We start from the raw sequence: 13,840 nt of genomic DNA on the forward strand, positions 1-13,840 counted from the left end.
GATAATTCACTTTCCACTTTCCTTGGGGGCAAGAAAGAAGATTTTGCTATTATGAAAACAAGGACTAGGAAGGCAGATGAGAGAAAATATAGAAGCTGTTTTCACAAAGCACATCAAACAAATTCTTTGACTTAATCCTGAGACTGACCCTAACCCTGACATTTCTTCTTTGTCTAATAGAGATACTATTGATTCAGTGGGAGTGGGACCATCAAGAATAATGGTGGTCAACTTTACCCTAAACCTGAGACTAAGCCTGAGACTTATCCTAAATCTCTAATCCTATCTTAACCTCTTAATTTCTTAAACATCCTAACCCTAACAACCCTTGTACCTTAACCCTAACCTTAGCCCTCTAATCCGCAACCATAACTAACCCTGGTTACTATGGGGGGTGTTTCTTATTTATATCTTTTAAAATGAGAAACCCTTTCTTGCTCTTGATCTTCAGAGATGTTCAGATCCACCTTTGATCGAGGATATAGATGCTTTTTCAACCTATATATGGAAAGGTCATTTTTGTTTTTTGTATTTGGACTACTTTATTTTACAAAACAAAGGTGATTAGTTTGCCTTTTTCATTTTAAAACTCTCATAGGAAGTAATTATTTCTTAAGTATTCTCTCTAAGATCCTGCAATATGAAATTAACCACTCCTTGATTTATTTATGCTGGTGTCTGGGCAGCTGCTTTTGTGGTGATTATTGGTCTAGGTAAGGTTTCTCAGTTTTTCTTGTTTGTGTGGATGCTTATTCCTGTTTTACATTTTTCTGTCTAGATTTCCATCATGTTGGCAGAGTTTGGCCTCTTTTATTGACCTTTTTGTTATGTTCAAGAGAGATTGCTGGTTAATGTTGAAAGCTAGGAGAGGAGGTGGGCACGAAGAGATAATCTTGTCAATCCACAAGGAGACATAGTCAGGAGAGAGGTGAAGCTGCCAACGTTTCAACATTTCAGAGCTACAGTCATCTGAAGGAGCCTCAGTTGAGGGTGTGACCTCATCAGAATGGCTGGTTGCTGTGTGTTTGTGAGATAATGTACATGATTGATGTGGGAAGTGTCTTCCACTGAGGGTGACAATAGTCATAAGCATGTGGGCCTGGGCTGGATGAGAAAGCTGAGCCATCTATTCAGCCCCTTAGGCTTCCTTCTTGTTTAGCTTCTTCAGGTCCAAGAAATATCATGCATATATCCTCTACTTCATGGTTATTATACATTTGTAAGTGAGTACATACATGCATGTCCTTTTGGGTCTGGGATAGTTCACTTAGGATGATAGTATCTAGTTGTATCCATTTGCCTGCAAGATTTATATTCTTCTTGGTTTTACTAGCTGAATAGTATTCCATTTTGTATATGAACCGCATACTCTGTATCCAAATTTTGGTTGGCAGCCTTATTGATTTTTTTCAGTTTCCAGCTGTTATAAGTAAAACAGATATGAACTTAGTGGAACACATGCTCTAGTGGGTAGATGGCCTAAGAACATATCCTAAGTGTAACACGTCCTCCTACTAAATCTTAAATTCATGGAAGGAGTTGGCAATGTGTTTCCTAGTCCCAAGAAGGAACTTTAAATAAGACCTGCTGCAAATATGGACCAAGTGAGGCAGAGTCCATCACCTTAGAAGCCAAACTTAAGAGGATCTTTTATATGGTGTGGCTTCTGAAAACCGATAGATGAAAAATTCGAGATCCTGGATTCTTCTAGTATGGTTTCAATTTGGCACGATTCCAGCCATCTTTTGTCAGAGTCAGAGCCATGGGAAGACTCCATGAGAGTTCATTGCACTAAAATTTTGAGGATGATTCTTGAGTTGCATTTTGTGACCACAGCTTGTTGATATAGCTAAAGCATTGGTAAATCTGCCATGGAGAGATGTATACAAGGAGAGGAAGTACCCAAACTGTTACAAGAGGTGACCTTCAAGATTTTGCCTTGTGTGTCAGAAGAGACTTTAGATGTTTGAACAGTGTAGGAGTTCCTACAGACTGTTAAGATCCCTGAAGAAGGACTGAATGCATTTTCATCACAGGATGAATATTTGCCCATAGTGTCAAGGGTCAGGATGCAGTTGATTGAAACAAAAAGCTTCTAGTTAGGATGATGTCTTTGGCTGATTGTCTTTCCTGTCTGGCTTTCTTTGTGGAACTTGTGAAAGATCTTCTGGTAGGAGCCATTCCAGATACCTTCCAGGATAGTGTTTATAGAATGAAAATTTTATTTTTTCTCTCTTTTTTTTGCTTTTCCAATAATTTATATATTCATTGTCACCCTTATCACTATCCCCATTATATGTCCCTTGCTATGTCAGAGTCCCTCCCCCAGTCTACTCTGTTTTTCTTTGAGAGGTTGTGGGGGCCCCAGGTATCCCCAAAATTGGTGCATCTATTGTCTTGTGAGTTAAGTACATCCTCTCTCACTGAGGCCAGACATGGCTGCCCAGTTAAGGAAACAGATTTAAAAGATATCCCCACACACACTCACACAGCTATAGGGAAAGCCCTTGCTACAGTTGTTAGACGACCTTCTGAACCTCTGCACTGCACATCTGCTATATATGTGCCAGGGGACTTAGTCCGTCCTGTGTATGCTATTTGGTTTGTGGCTTAGTCTCTGAGTGTCCTCAAGGGTGCTTATTACTTGAGTCTCTTGGTCTTCTTGTGGAATTCCTATCCTCCTCAGGGGTTTCAATCTTCCTGCCAACTATTCCATAAGATTCCCCAAGGTCCATGCAAGGTTTGACTCTGGATCTGTGCAGCTTTTTCAGTCAACTGGTGGGTGGATCCTCTCAATAGACAATTTATCCAGGCTTCGGTGTGGGAGCATAACAGAGTGTCATTAATAATGTCATGGATTGGTGTTTGTCCATAGAATGGCACTCTCAAGTGGGGCAAATTTTCATTGGCCATGCCCTCAGTCTCTGCTCCAAATTTTACCCAGCATTTCTTTTAGAGGGGAAACATTGTGTCCTTGGTGTGTACTGTGTTGTGGTTGAAACTGACCCTTCAACTTTCTTCTCATGCTCCCATATATGCACTATAATCTCTTTCCTTAAATCATATCAAATGCAATATGTACATTTGCAATTCAGTGATAATCTATTTTACAAGTCTAGTTGTTTTATATTTTTATATTTATTTTATTTTTTTGCTTTTCTTTTCCAAACCAAATTTTGCTGTGTAGCTTTGTCTGTCCTTAAAGTAGTAGAGAAACTACAAAAAACACATGTCTTATATTGGTAATGTAAGCTTATTTTTGTGTAGTTTTTCATCGATAACTTTAGTATTGAAATTTGGCCAAATGTTATAGATTAAACTTCATATTTCTGCCAGGTGAGTACAGATGTTCTGTGGATTTATAATTCTTTGTAGGAACTTTCATAAAGAACTATGAGTTCAGTATCATTTTTCCCATGGTTGTTTTTTGTAGGGATTGAGGATCTTAAAATATACATTTTAGTCTCCTAGAACACATTACAAAGGTCATGCCAGTGTCTAGGTAAATGACATACACCTGCCTGTGCCTCTGTGATTAAAGACATGAGAAAATACACCCAGATTGCCCATCATGTTTCTTGTTAGCAATTGTTCATACAATTTTTCAGATGTGTGCTCGGAATTGTGGAACTGTTTCCCCTGCATGTCCCTCTCAATTTGCATTTCTCTGGCAAAGCTGTATCCTATTCAAAGTGTTCAAAAGTGACAGAAGTGTATCTTATAATTAAAGCTCCTTCTAAAATGACAAAGTAATTATAAATTCTGAGTCAGAAAATAAGCAGACTAAGCACGAGAATTATATGAGTATATATTTAAGAAAGCATATATTTGTTTTCCGGTGATGTTAGTATCAAGCTTTGTGTTGTACATTTGTATGGGATATTTAGGATGCAGTGACTTTTGATGATGTGCATGTGAAATTCACGGAGGAAGAGTGGAATTTGCTGGATCCTTCCCAGAAGAGTCTCTACAAATATGTGATGTTTGAAACCTACCTGAACCTCAAAGCTATAGGTAAGACTGTTATTTTTTTCTGAAGGAAACAAATGTTTCTTGGTTATTGATGAACTTCTGTTATTTTAATTGTATGAAAATTGAGCTGAATATTTCAGTTTCACTGAATTTTCACTGTACTTTAACGGTGCAGTTAAAATTCACAGTACCTTTAATTTTGCCTATTTTCCAATAGTATTTCATTCATTTTCTGGTACTATGTTTTAGGCTATAATTGGGAAGACTATCATCTTGAAGAACATTGTCAAAATAATAGAAGTTATGAAAGGTAATTTTCATGTGCAAGCTGATACAAATTTGTCTCTGAGGAAATTTTAATATCTTATGGATTCTCCAGCAAAAAGCTAGAGTGTAAAATAACAGTCCTTTAAGTGTAGATATGATTATAATATTCTTACAAAACCATGGACCTCAAGATCCGATATGTGATTTGTGTATCCATTTGATAAGTAGCTCCATTAGACCTGTGCTGTGGATTTGCCAATCTGTATAGTCTCATAGTATTTAGAAATTGCACATTGAATAGTGATAAATTTATACCCAAAACATTCTAATAAGCAAATAGTCCATACAAAATTTGGTGATACTAATATTCTTGTAGTAATATGGTTCAGTTTGGTGAGAGGACATTTTATGAGATTCAAGAATATTGTTGTGGAGAAACATTAGTCCATATAGCACATGTTATGAGAAACAAAAATTCAAACAGTGTGAATGCAATGCGTAAACCTTTCATTTATCATTCTTTTTATTAAGTATATCATGTGTCACCATGGATAATAATCATGTGAGCATAGGGATATGGAAAGAAGAAGCATAAAATTTTTGTTCTAAAACAAGAAGATATGTAGTATTCTGCCTTCGAAAGAAATTAGAAATATGAAAGACATTTGCAATTATTTGGGTTTTTAGCTTTACAGGGAATATCCCAAAACTCATAGTGTACAACAATCTTTATGGGTACTAGGAATTTGGAAATTTTTCTGTGTGTCCTGGTTCCCAGTCACATGTGTTGTAATTCACACTAGAGGAAAAATATGAATACAGTTAGTGTTATGCAGATCAGAGTTTTTCTAACTTTATTCAGATAGCTAAAATACATCATGTAAAAAGAGGGTACTATAAATATGAGCCATGTAATAACCATCACAGGGGTCTTGAACAACTCATGATGAGGGAGAACACCATGAACATATAAAGTGCTAAAACCTTAAGATCTGATGCTTCTTTACTATTAGACAAATTGTAAACATAATTCATATTAATTACATGAATGATAAGAGTAATGAATGTGGTAAAGGTTTCACATGTGCTAATTATCATTGCAGGCATGTAAGAAGATATACTGGAGTGAAACCCTATGAGTGTAATATATGTGGTAAAGCTTTTACAAGATCAAGTCATCTCCAATATCATAAAATAGCACATACTGGAGAGAAACCTCATGAATGTAATCAATGTGGTAAAGCCTTTACAAGACCCAGTAATCTCCAAACACATAAAATGGCACATACAGGAAAGAAAACTTATGAATGCAATCAATGTGGTAAAGCCTTTGCACAGCACAGTTATCTCCAAATTCATAAAAGAACACATACTGGAGAGAAACCTCATGAATGTAATCAATGTGGTAAAGCCTTTGCATGTCACAGTGATCTCCAAAGACATAAAAGAACACATACTGGAGAGAAACCTTATGAATGTAATCAATGTGGTAAAGCCTTTGCATGTCACAGTGATCTCCAAAGACATAAAAGAACACATACTGGAGAGAAACCATATGAATGTAATCAATGTGGTAAAGCCTTTGCACAGCACAGTCATCTCCAATATCATAAAATGACACATACTAGAGAGAAACCCTATGAATGTAATCAATGTGGTAAAGCCTTTGCATGTCACAGTAATCTACAAACACATAAAAGAACACATACTGGAGAGAAACCATATGAATGTAATCAATGTGGTAAAGCCTTTGCACATCCCAGTGGTCTCCAAAGACATAAAATGACACATACTGGAGAGAAACCTTATGAATGTAATCAATGTGGTAAAGCCTTTGCACATCGCAGTGGTCTCCAAAGACATAAAATGACACATACTGGAGAGAAACCTTATGAATGTAATCAATGTGGTAAAGCCTTTGCAAGACCCAGTCATCTCCAGTATCATAAAAGAACACACTGGACAGAAAACTTGTTAATGTAATCAATGTGGTAAAGTGTTTTCACCAGGGATAAGTCTTCAAATTCTGTGTGCTGGAGAGAAACATAATGAATATGATCATGAATTAAGTGGGAATTAGGAGGGTATCATGTAGGATATGATAGACATGGGTGCTTGGGATTATTTCCATTCTGGAGATTTTTTTTTTTTTTATGGTTTTGCAAAGAAGTTTGCTGCCCTCGTCTGAAGAGTTTCCTTGAGGTTAAGGTAAATATGTTTACATTAATTGTATTGACAAAGTAAGTCATGAAAATCACCTCATAGAATTTGGCCTGAAAGTTTTTAACAAGCATAGAAACTAAGAAAGGAAAAATTAAATAAAGAAAGGTTCAAAATACAAGGCATCATCAGGAAGTTGAATGAAGTTTAATCTTGTGATCAAGGATATTCAATGGCATTAAAGGAATGGTTATATTAGGACAAGATTACATTCAGCTAAACATATGGATTTGCAGTTGTATGAAAGAGAACTGTATCATGTTAGGAATTTTTATTACCTGGTTATTGTTTTGATGTAGACATATGAACATACAAGTATGTGTCAAATTGCCAAGGGATAGATTTGGATTCTGGGATCTGATTTTAAAATAAAAAACAGAAAATCTTAGTTCAAGGCATGGTGTTACATGCTTTTTAACCCACCATTCATGAGTCTGAGTCATGCAGATCTTTGAGATCAAGGTAAATCTCTAAGCAAGTTCCAGGAAAGCCAAGATTAGGCAGTCATATATTTGAAATATTGAAAGCTGCTGATAAAGTAACAGAAGGAACTGTGTTCCAGCCCCGGTAAGCAGCAGAACTCAGCAGCTCGGTCTTAAATGGTAATAATACTGACACAATTGATGCTGGCTAGCTAGTAATTAGAGGTGATGAAGAAGAAATCAGCATCACTGTGGTGAAAACTGACTAGTATTTTATGAGTGACAAAAAGGTGTGTTCTTGAGCTCACCAAGGTTGCACCTCATGGTGCAGCTTGGCTTGGTCATGTGTAAGAATAACCCAGGTGGTACTGACTTCGAATTCATGAAGTTGTCATGCAGAACAGCTGAGGCTTGGCACCATTGAGCAAGCATAAGGGAGGCTATGGGTCAAGACTAGTTCTAGCAGAAGAACCCAGCATCTTGAAGATAGAAGTACCATGGGATGAGCAGTAAGAACAACAGGAGCAGGAGAATGCAGTCAACCAGAGCTAAAAGTGATACAAAGGGCAGAGCTGGAAAAGTGACCCAATCTCTTTGGAGGAGCAGAGAAGATCATGTGTGGATCCAGGACATTGAAACCAGAACCTGTGAAATTGAAGTTATCTTAGAGACCCCAAGTTGTTGAGATCTTAGAACTATACGATACCTGCTCAGGAATTGAATAAAACCAGTTAAAGAAAATAAATTGTGCTTCAATGAACAAAGCAGAAATGAGTTGGAGACCTGAAGAACACTTTGACATCAGACATGGAGATGCAGAGTTTGGAGATTGTTCTGCCGGCTTTGGTCTTCATTCAGTCCAGTATTTCCTCATGATTACCTTTACGAATAATAAAGTATATCCTGTGAATTTCAAGGTGTATGATGTGCTTTATTGTTTCCAAAAAATATAGCGGATTACTCTTGCTTGATAGGATTAATCACAGAAGAGTCTTTGACGTTTGGATTTTTAACATTTTCGAGACTTTGATAGATGATGGTGCCTTTTGACATTGGAGATCAGGGATTTTGCAATATGCTTTCTTTAAGTATGGATGCCATACACTCTTGTGTTTGATCAATCATATGGGGCCAGGCAGTGGAATGTGGTAGGTATGATTTATGTGGGGGAGGGAGTGGAAATAATAGGAGGTGCGGTTTTTTGGAAGAAAGTTTAACAGTGTTGGGGTGGGCTTTGGGGATCCTCCCAGTGCTGAAGAAACCCTCCTTTTAGCACACTGGAAGATGTCTCTTCCTAACTTTCTTTGGATCAATATGCAGAACTCTCCTATGCTTCTCCAGCATTATGTTTGCCTGTATGTGTACCATGTTTCCTCCTATGAGGAAAATGTTCTAAACTTCTGAAATTGAAAGACGACCCCAATTAAATGTTTTCTTTTATAAATGTTGCATTGATCATTTCATCTATTCTTAGTAGTTGTAAATCTAATTTAGAATAAAGTGAGTGAATTTAGGTTGATGAAGCTTCTGCACAATTCTACAGTCTTCTTCATCATGTAAGAATTAGTACTGCAGATAATCCTTGTGAATATATTTGATATGGTGAAGGCTTTGCAAAAATCTGTAGTCTTTATCATTATGAAATTACGCATGCTGGAGAGAAAATATATGAAATACAGCAATGTGGTAAAGCATTTAGGTTGTGTGTCCACTGAAATCCATCACAACTCAGCCATCAGAAGAAAGGAAATATTAAATTATTGTAAGCAAGTCAGTACTGATAAATCTGGGCGAGAAAAATACACTCCCATGCTTATCTGAAATATTCTACTCCTACCCTCACAGAGTCTGAAAGTTATATAGCTTCAATTCTTGAAATCCACAAATACCAGTGACAAGTTATACCTACATTTTCCCCTCAATCAGTACATTTTTCTATTCTTATTGTATTTCAACTAATACAGAATATAGATGTTATGTTCTCGCCTCTCATAATCATATGTTCTTTTGTGGATAGGGACAGGCATTATATTTTGAGGAATAAAGCAAGAGTAATGGAAATTATGGTTAGGAATAGTTGTTATGTTTTGGGGACCAAAACATGAATAATGAAAGCTACATAGATATTGTTAAGTACTAAGGTCAGCTATCACCTGGCACTTAAATTTAGTTTGAACTTACCTTTAAATGAATGTTGTTAACAAAAATGCAGTCCTTAGGACAAATTTCTTTTTGCTTGTTCCCAACATCTATATATTATAGACACACACACACATACACACACACACATACACATGAGGTAATTTGCATAAATTTGCATGCACTGTCAGTCTCAGGAAGCAGATTCTTTCTAGGGATCTTCACAAGAAAAAAGCACTGGAAGAAACAATAGAAGAGCACCGCTAACCAACACTCTCCATCCTTAGCCTTGCAGAGACGCACTCTCCACCAGGTGCATGTGGACTCTGAGTCAGGCTCTGTCCACTCCAGCTGGGTGTAAGGATCCTCCCACCATTGCCTACCCAGACGTCCACCATTCTCTTACCCACATTCACATCCAGGAGGGTCTGCTCAACTGTGTATGTCACACCTGTAATCCCAGCACTTGGGAGGCAGAGGCAGGGGGATATCTGAGTTCGAGGCCAGCCTGGTCTTCAGACTGAGTTTCAGGATAGTCAGGGGTATACAGAAAAAAACCTGTCTCGAAAAACAAAACAACCACAAAAAAAAAAAAACAAAACAAAAGACAAAAACAAACAAACAAACAAACAAAAATGTATCTGTCATCTGCTGAGCCTAATCTGCATTGATATCCTAGATGAGAGGTGACAAATCTGTTGTAAACTGACAATCACTGATCCTGCTGCTGGTTCCTGAACTCAAAAGATCCTAGCATGGATGTGTAGCAGCCTAAGACAATTAGCATGGCTCCCTCATGTTACTGTCACTGCAGGTTTCCAGAATTTTCTCTCTGTGATTGGGAGTGATCCTGCACACTTGGCAGGAAGGACAAAAGTCAAGTGTAGTGTGTGCAGGAGAGAAGTGTTCTCCATTAACAACATTTGTTGCCGTCCCAGAGGACTCACCTGACAGCTACAAACCTCTTTAATTTGAATTCTGGTGGAGTCTGATGCCTGCTCCTGGACTCTGTGGGAATTGTGTGCATGTGGGACAAAGACATTCAGCAGTCAGAACAACCATGTGTAATAATATTTTCTTATTAAAAATTATATCAGTTTAATTGTTCTATTTAAGTGTTTATTCATGTCTACATTGCCAGTGTAGTTTTCATCATGTGCACTGCTCCTCAGGAGACACTTCTCTTGAACTCCGATTTAATTAAGATAGATATTGATAGGAATGATAATTTGTAGAGGTTTTTTTTTAATTGTTTGGGTTTTTTATGTTTTTTTTTTTTTTGCTTCATTGTGTTTTTTTTTTATTTTTTGTTTTTTATTGATTTTTTGTTTTGGAGGTGTTATTTATTTATTTATTTATTTTTCATTTTTTGACATTGATTTTCTTTATTTTTTGCTAATATTTTTAGTTTTTGTTTTGTCTTTTGATTTTTTGTTTTTTTTTAATTGATTCTTTGTTTTTCATTCTTGGTTTCTTTGATTCTTTGGGTTTTTTATTTTTAATTTTTTATTTAGTTTTGGTTTTTTATTTATTTTTATTTTATTTATTTATTTATTTATTTATTTAGTTAGTTAGTTAGTTTTTGTTTTTGTTTTATGAGACAAGGCTTCTCTGTATAGCACTAGTTATCCAGGAATTCACTCTGTAGACAAATATGGGCTCAAACTCAGAAATCCCCCTGCCTCCACCTCCCAAGTTATAGGATTAAAGGTTTGCATCACCACGGCCTGGTGAGTTTTTATTGAATGTGTGTAAAGACATGGTCTGATCCACAAGTACTGTACAATCAGACTCAATGTCCATGTTTATAACCCCAGCACCCAGGAGTAGGAGCAGAAAGGAAACCATTGGAAAATATCTTCAGACAGGACACAGTGAGTGTGCGAACATCCTGGATCACAGTGCATCACTAAATACATACAGTGAGAGCTGCACACAGGCCTCTCCTAACATGAAATGGCAACACTTGTCATATGGCTTCTCTATGGTCCTCTTCCCTTCTTTCTTATTGGCCTGGACTTTATTTGAATATTTTTATAATGATAGTAGTTTTCAAATATCCTGAACTTTGTGGAGTCAGCATACAATTTTATACCTATCCTGATTTAAACCAAATGGCTCCTAATCTATAAAGTTCTTTAACATACACAAAAGGAGAGAACACTTTTTGAAATTGTGATTTAGTGCATATCTCAGGACTGTCTTTTAGAAAATAGATAAAGCACCTGAATAAAGACAAGTTCCTAATATGATAGTAGTGACTTTTTTGTATGTGTGTGTGTGTTTTCTGTGTCTCTGTTGAGAGTGTTCCTGTGTTCTCTCTCTCTCTCTCTCTCTCTCTCTCTCTCTCTCTCTCTCTCTCTCTCTCTCTCTCTCTCTCTCTCCCTACTCTGTTTATCCAATCTTTCTCTCTGCATGCCTGTGTGTTTTTGTATGTCTGTGCATATGATTGTGTGTCTATGTTTATATGTGTGTGTTTGTATGTGTCAGTGTGTGTGTGTGTGTGTGTGTGTGTGTGTGTGTGTGTGCATTTGAGGATCCCTGTTCTTGGAAATTTTAGAGTGTTTCTTTACATGATATTATAGACCAGGGGATATTAAAGGGAGAGATATATCAAAGCCACAGAGGATGATATGTACAGCAGATTAATTCTCCAGCATGCTGACTGTATCTGCATATAACCTGTAATTCACACAGAATATTATTTCCAATCAGCATCTTAGGTTTTCTTCAATTGTCCATTTCATGGGATGCAGATCCTCTGGTTTGCATGGACACCACACACACCTGACCCACCTTCCTTACCTAATTTGCAGAAATGGTTGTATGGCAATGCGTCTTACATTCTTGTATTTAGCCTTTCTCATTCTTCACGTTTCTCACAAATTCTCCTGCCTTTCCATGAAAGCAGAAGTGGGGAAGTTGTGACAAGTTGGATATAATTGGGCTGGCACTGTAGTCACATGTGGGAGGATATCTGTACTTTTTGGTGTTTGTACAGTGAATCCTCCTACATTTTATACTGACCAAAGTGGTGATATAGAAATAGCAGCAGTTATGATGACTCAGAGGATAGTCCTTCCAAGGAGACAAAATGAAACTAAGCAGATGACAAAAAGTCTGATAAAAAGACAGTCATCAAGGACCACATGCATGGAAGGATACTATTAGGCAAGTGGAGTAACCACCACAATACACAGAAGTCAGACAGTTAGGATTATTATAATTTCTATTCAGTATGTAGTTAACAACATAACTAGGGCAGTGTTACACTTGCTATAGGAAGAAAACACTCAAGTGTACAATCTAAAAATGAATGTCATTGTTTGTGGTGGGTGTTAGAAGACTGATTTTTGGCCTTCTTGTAAGGCCAGTAGTTTTATGGAAACAACTGAGGAATTTTGCACGAAGCAGGATAAGGTTATACTCAGTAACTGTATGTCTCCTAATACAACTTTGTGTGATATATGAGCAATTAAATTTTGAGAAAATAGTCTTAGCATGATTATTAACACGTTTATGTTTATTAAGGTGAAATTAGCTTCTATTGCAGAGGTCACACATGGATCTGGAGGGTCTCTAGTAGGGGAAGGCCAAGGCCTTCACAGCCTCTTTCACTCTCACAGACTACAAATTTGATTCTTTGGTATAAACTGTACAGACATGAGGAAGTGCCTTGTTTGTCATCCCCTGGAGTGATTTCTCTGTTTCAGATTTCCAGGATTACACAGCTGAGGAAAGCAGAGCCTGCTCAGCAGCTTGGGTGTCATGAGGCACAGCCTGGTCAGACAGACAGATAGACAGCTCTGCTTTTCTTTAGTACTCTATCTAGGGGAGAGAGGTCTGAAACCTGGTGGCCATGGGCAACTGCGTGCTTACCTAGCCCACAAAATTGAGGTGGAAGGGAAAGAAATGGGGACCAAAAGCTCTAAGAAAGCACAGAGAAAACATGAGTGGGTTGGTGTCTCTATTTTTCCATTGGGGTCCCTGTCTGGATACAGGACATCGTCGCGTCAAGTTCCATATCCCCAATGTAGTGAGTCACAGCAGCTAAGGTCACCCCCATTGATTCTTGAGCATCTCGCTTGTCCCAGGCCAGGTATCATCCTGGAGATAGCCACCACCACCTCACCCTGATCAGCTGCAGATTTCCATTCATTTTCATGGCCATCTGGGCATTTCTCCTGTCCTTCCCCACACCTGATCCCTCCCCTCTTCCAAGTTACCTCTCTCTATGTTCCTGCTATGACTATTTGATTCTCTCTTCTAAATGAGATTGAAGCTTCCTTACTGGGGCCTTTATTATTGCTTAGCTTATTTGGCACTGTTGAGTATAATGTGGTACCTGCATTTTCTGCTAATATCCACTTACAAGTGGTTACATACTATGCACGTCTTTTTGAGACTGGGTTACCTCACTCAGGATGATATTCTCAACTTCCATCCATTGCCTTCAGAATTCATGATATCTTGCTTTTTAATCACTGAATAGTATTCCAATGTGTAGTTGTACCATTTTCCTTATCTATTTTTCATCTGAGGGTCATCTAATTTGTTTCCAGTTTCTGATTATTATGAATAAAGCTGCTATGAACACAATTGAGCAAGGGTCTTTGTGAGATGCTCTAACATCTTTTGTGTATTTTATCCAGGAGTAATATATCTGGGTCTTGAAGTGGAACTATTCCCAGTTTTCTGAGGAAATGCTAAATTGATTTCCAAATTGGATGTCGAAATTTGCCTTCCCACCAGCAATGTAGCAATGTTCCCCTTGCTCAATATCCTCACCAGCATTTGCTGTCACTTGAGTTTATGATCTT

At 37.5% G+C, this 13,840-nt stretch overlaps 1 protein-coding gene across 1 annotated transcript in view; it reads left to right on the forward strand.

The window, feature by feature from the left end:
• Positions 1–3,965: 3,965 nt before the first annotated feature.
• Positions 3,966–13,840, forward strand: part of LOC127672898 (zinc finger protein 431-like) — a 29,754-nt gene continuing 19,879 nt past the window's right edge. Inside the window, exons 1-3 of the mRNA XM_052168331.1 lie at positions 3,966–4,014; positions 4,222–4,282; positions 5,343–6,169. Of these exons, the coding sequence (XP_052024291.1) occupies positions 3,981–4,014; positions 4,222–4,282; positions 5,343–6,169 (922 nt within the window). The 5' untranslated portion in view covers positions 3,966–3,980. The remainder of the gene's footprint in view (positions 4,015–4,221; positions 4,283–5,342; positions 6,170–13,840) is intronic.

Source organism: Apodemus sylvaticus, chromosome 22 (genome assembly GCF_947179515.1).
Source record: "Apodemus sylvaticus chromosome 22, mApoSyl1.1, whole genome shotgun sequence".
In the NCBI taxonomy this organism is placed as follows: Eukaryota; Metazoa; Chordata; class Mammalia; order Rodentia; family Muridae; genus Apodemus; species Apodemus sylvaticus.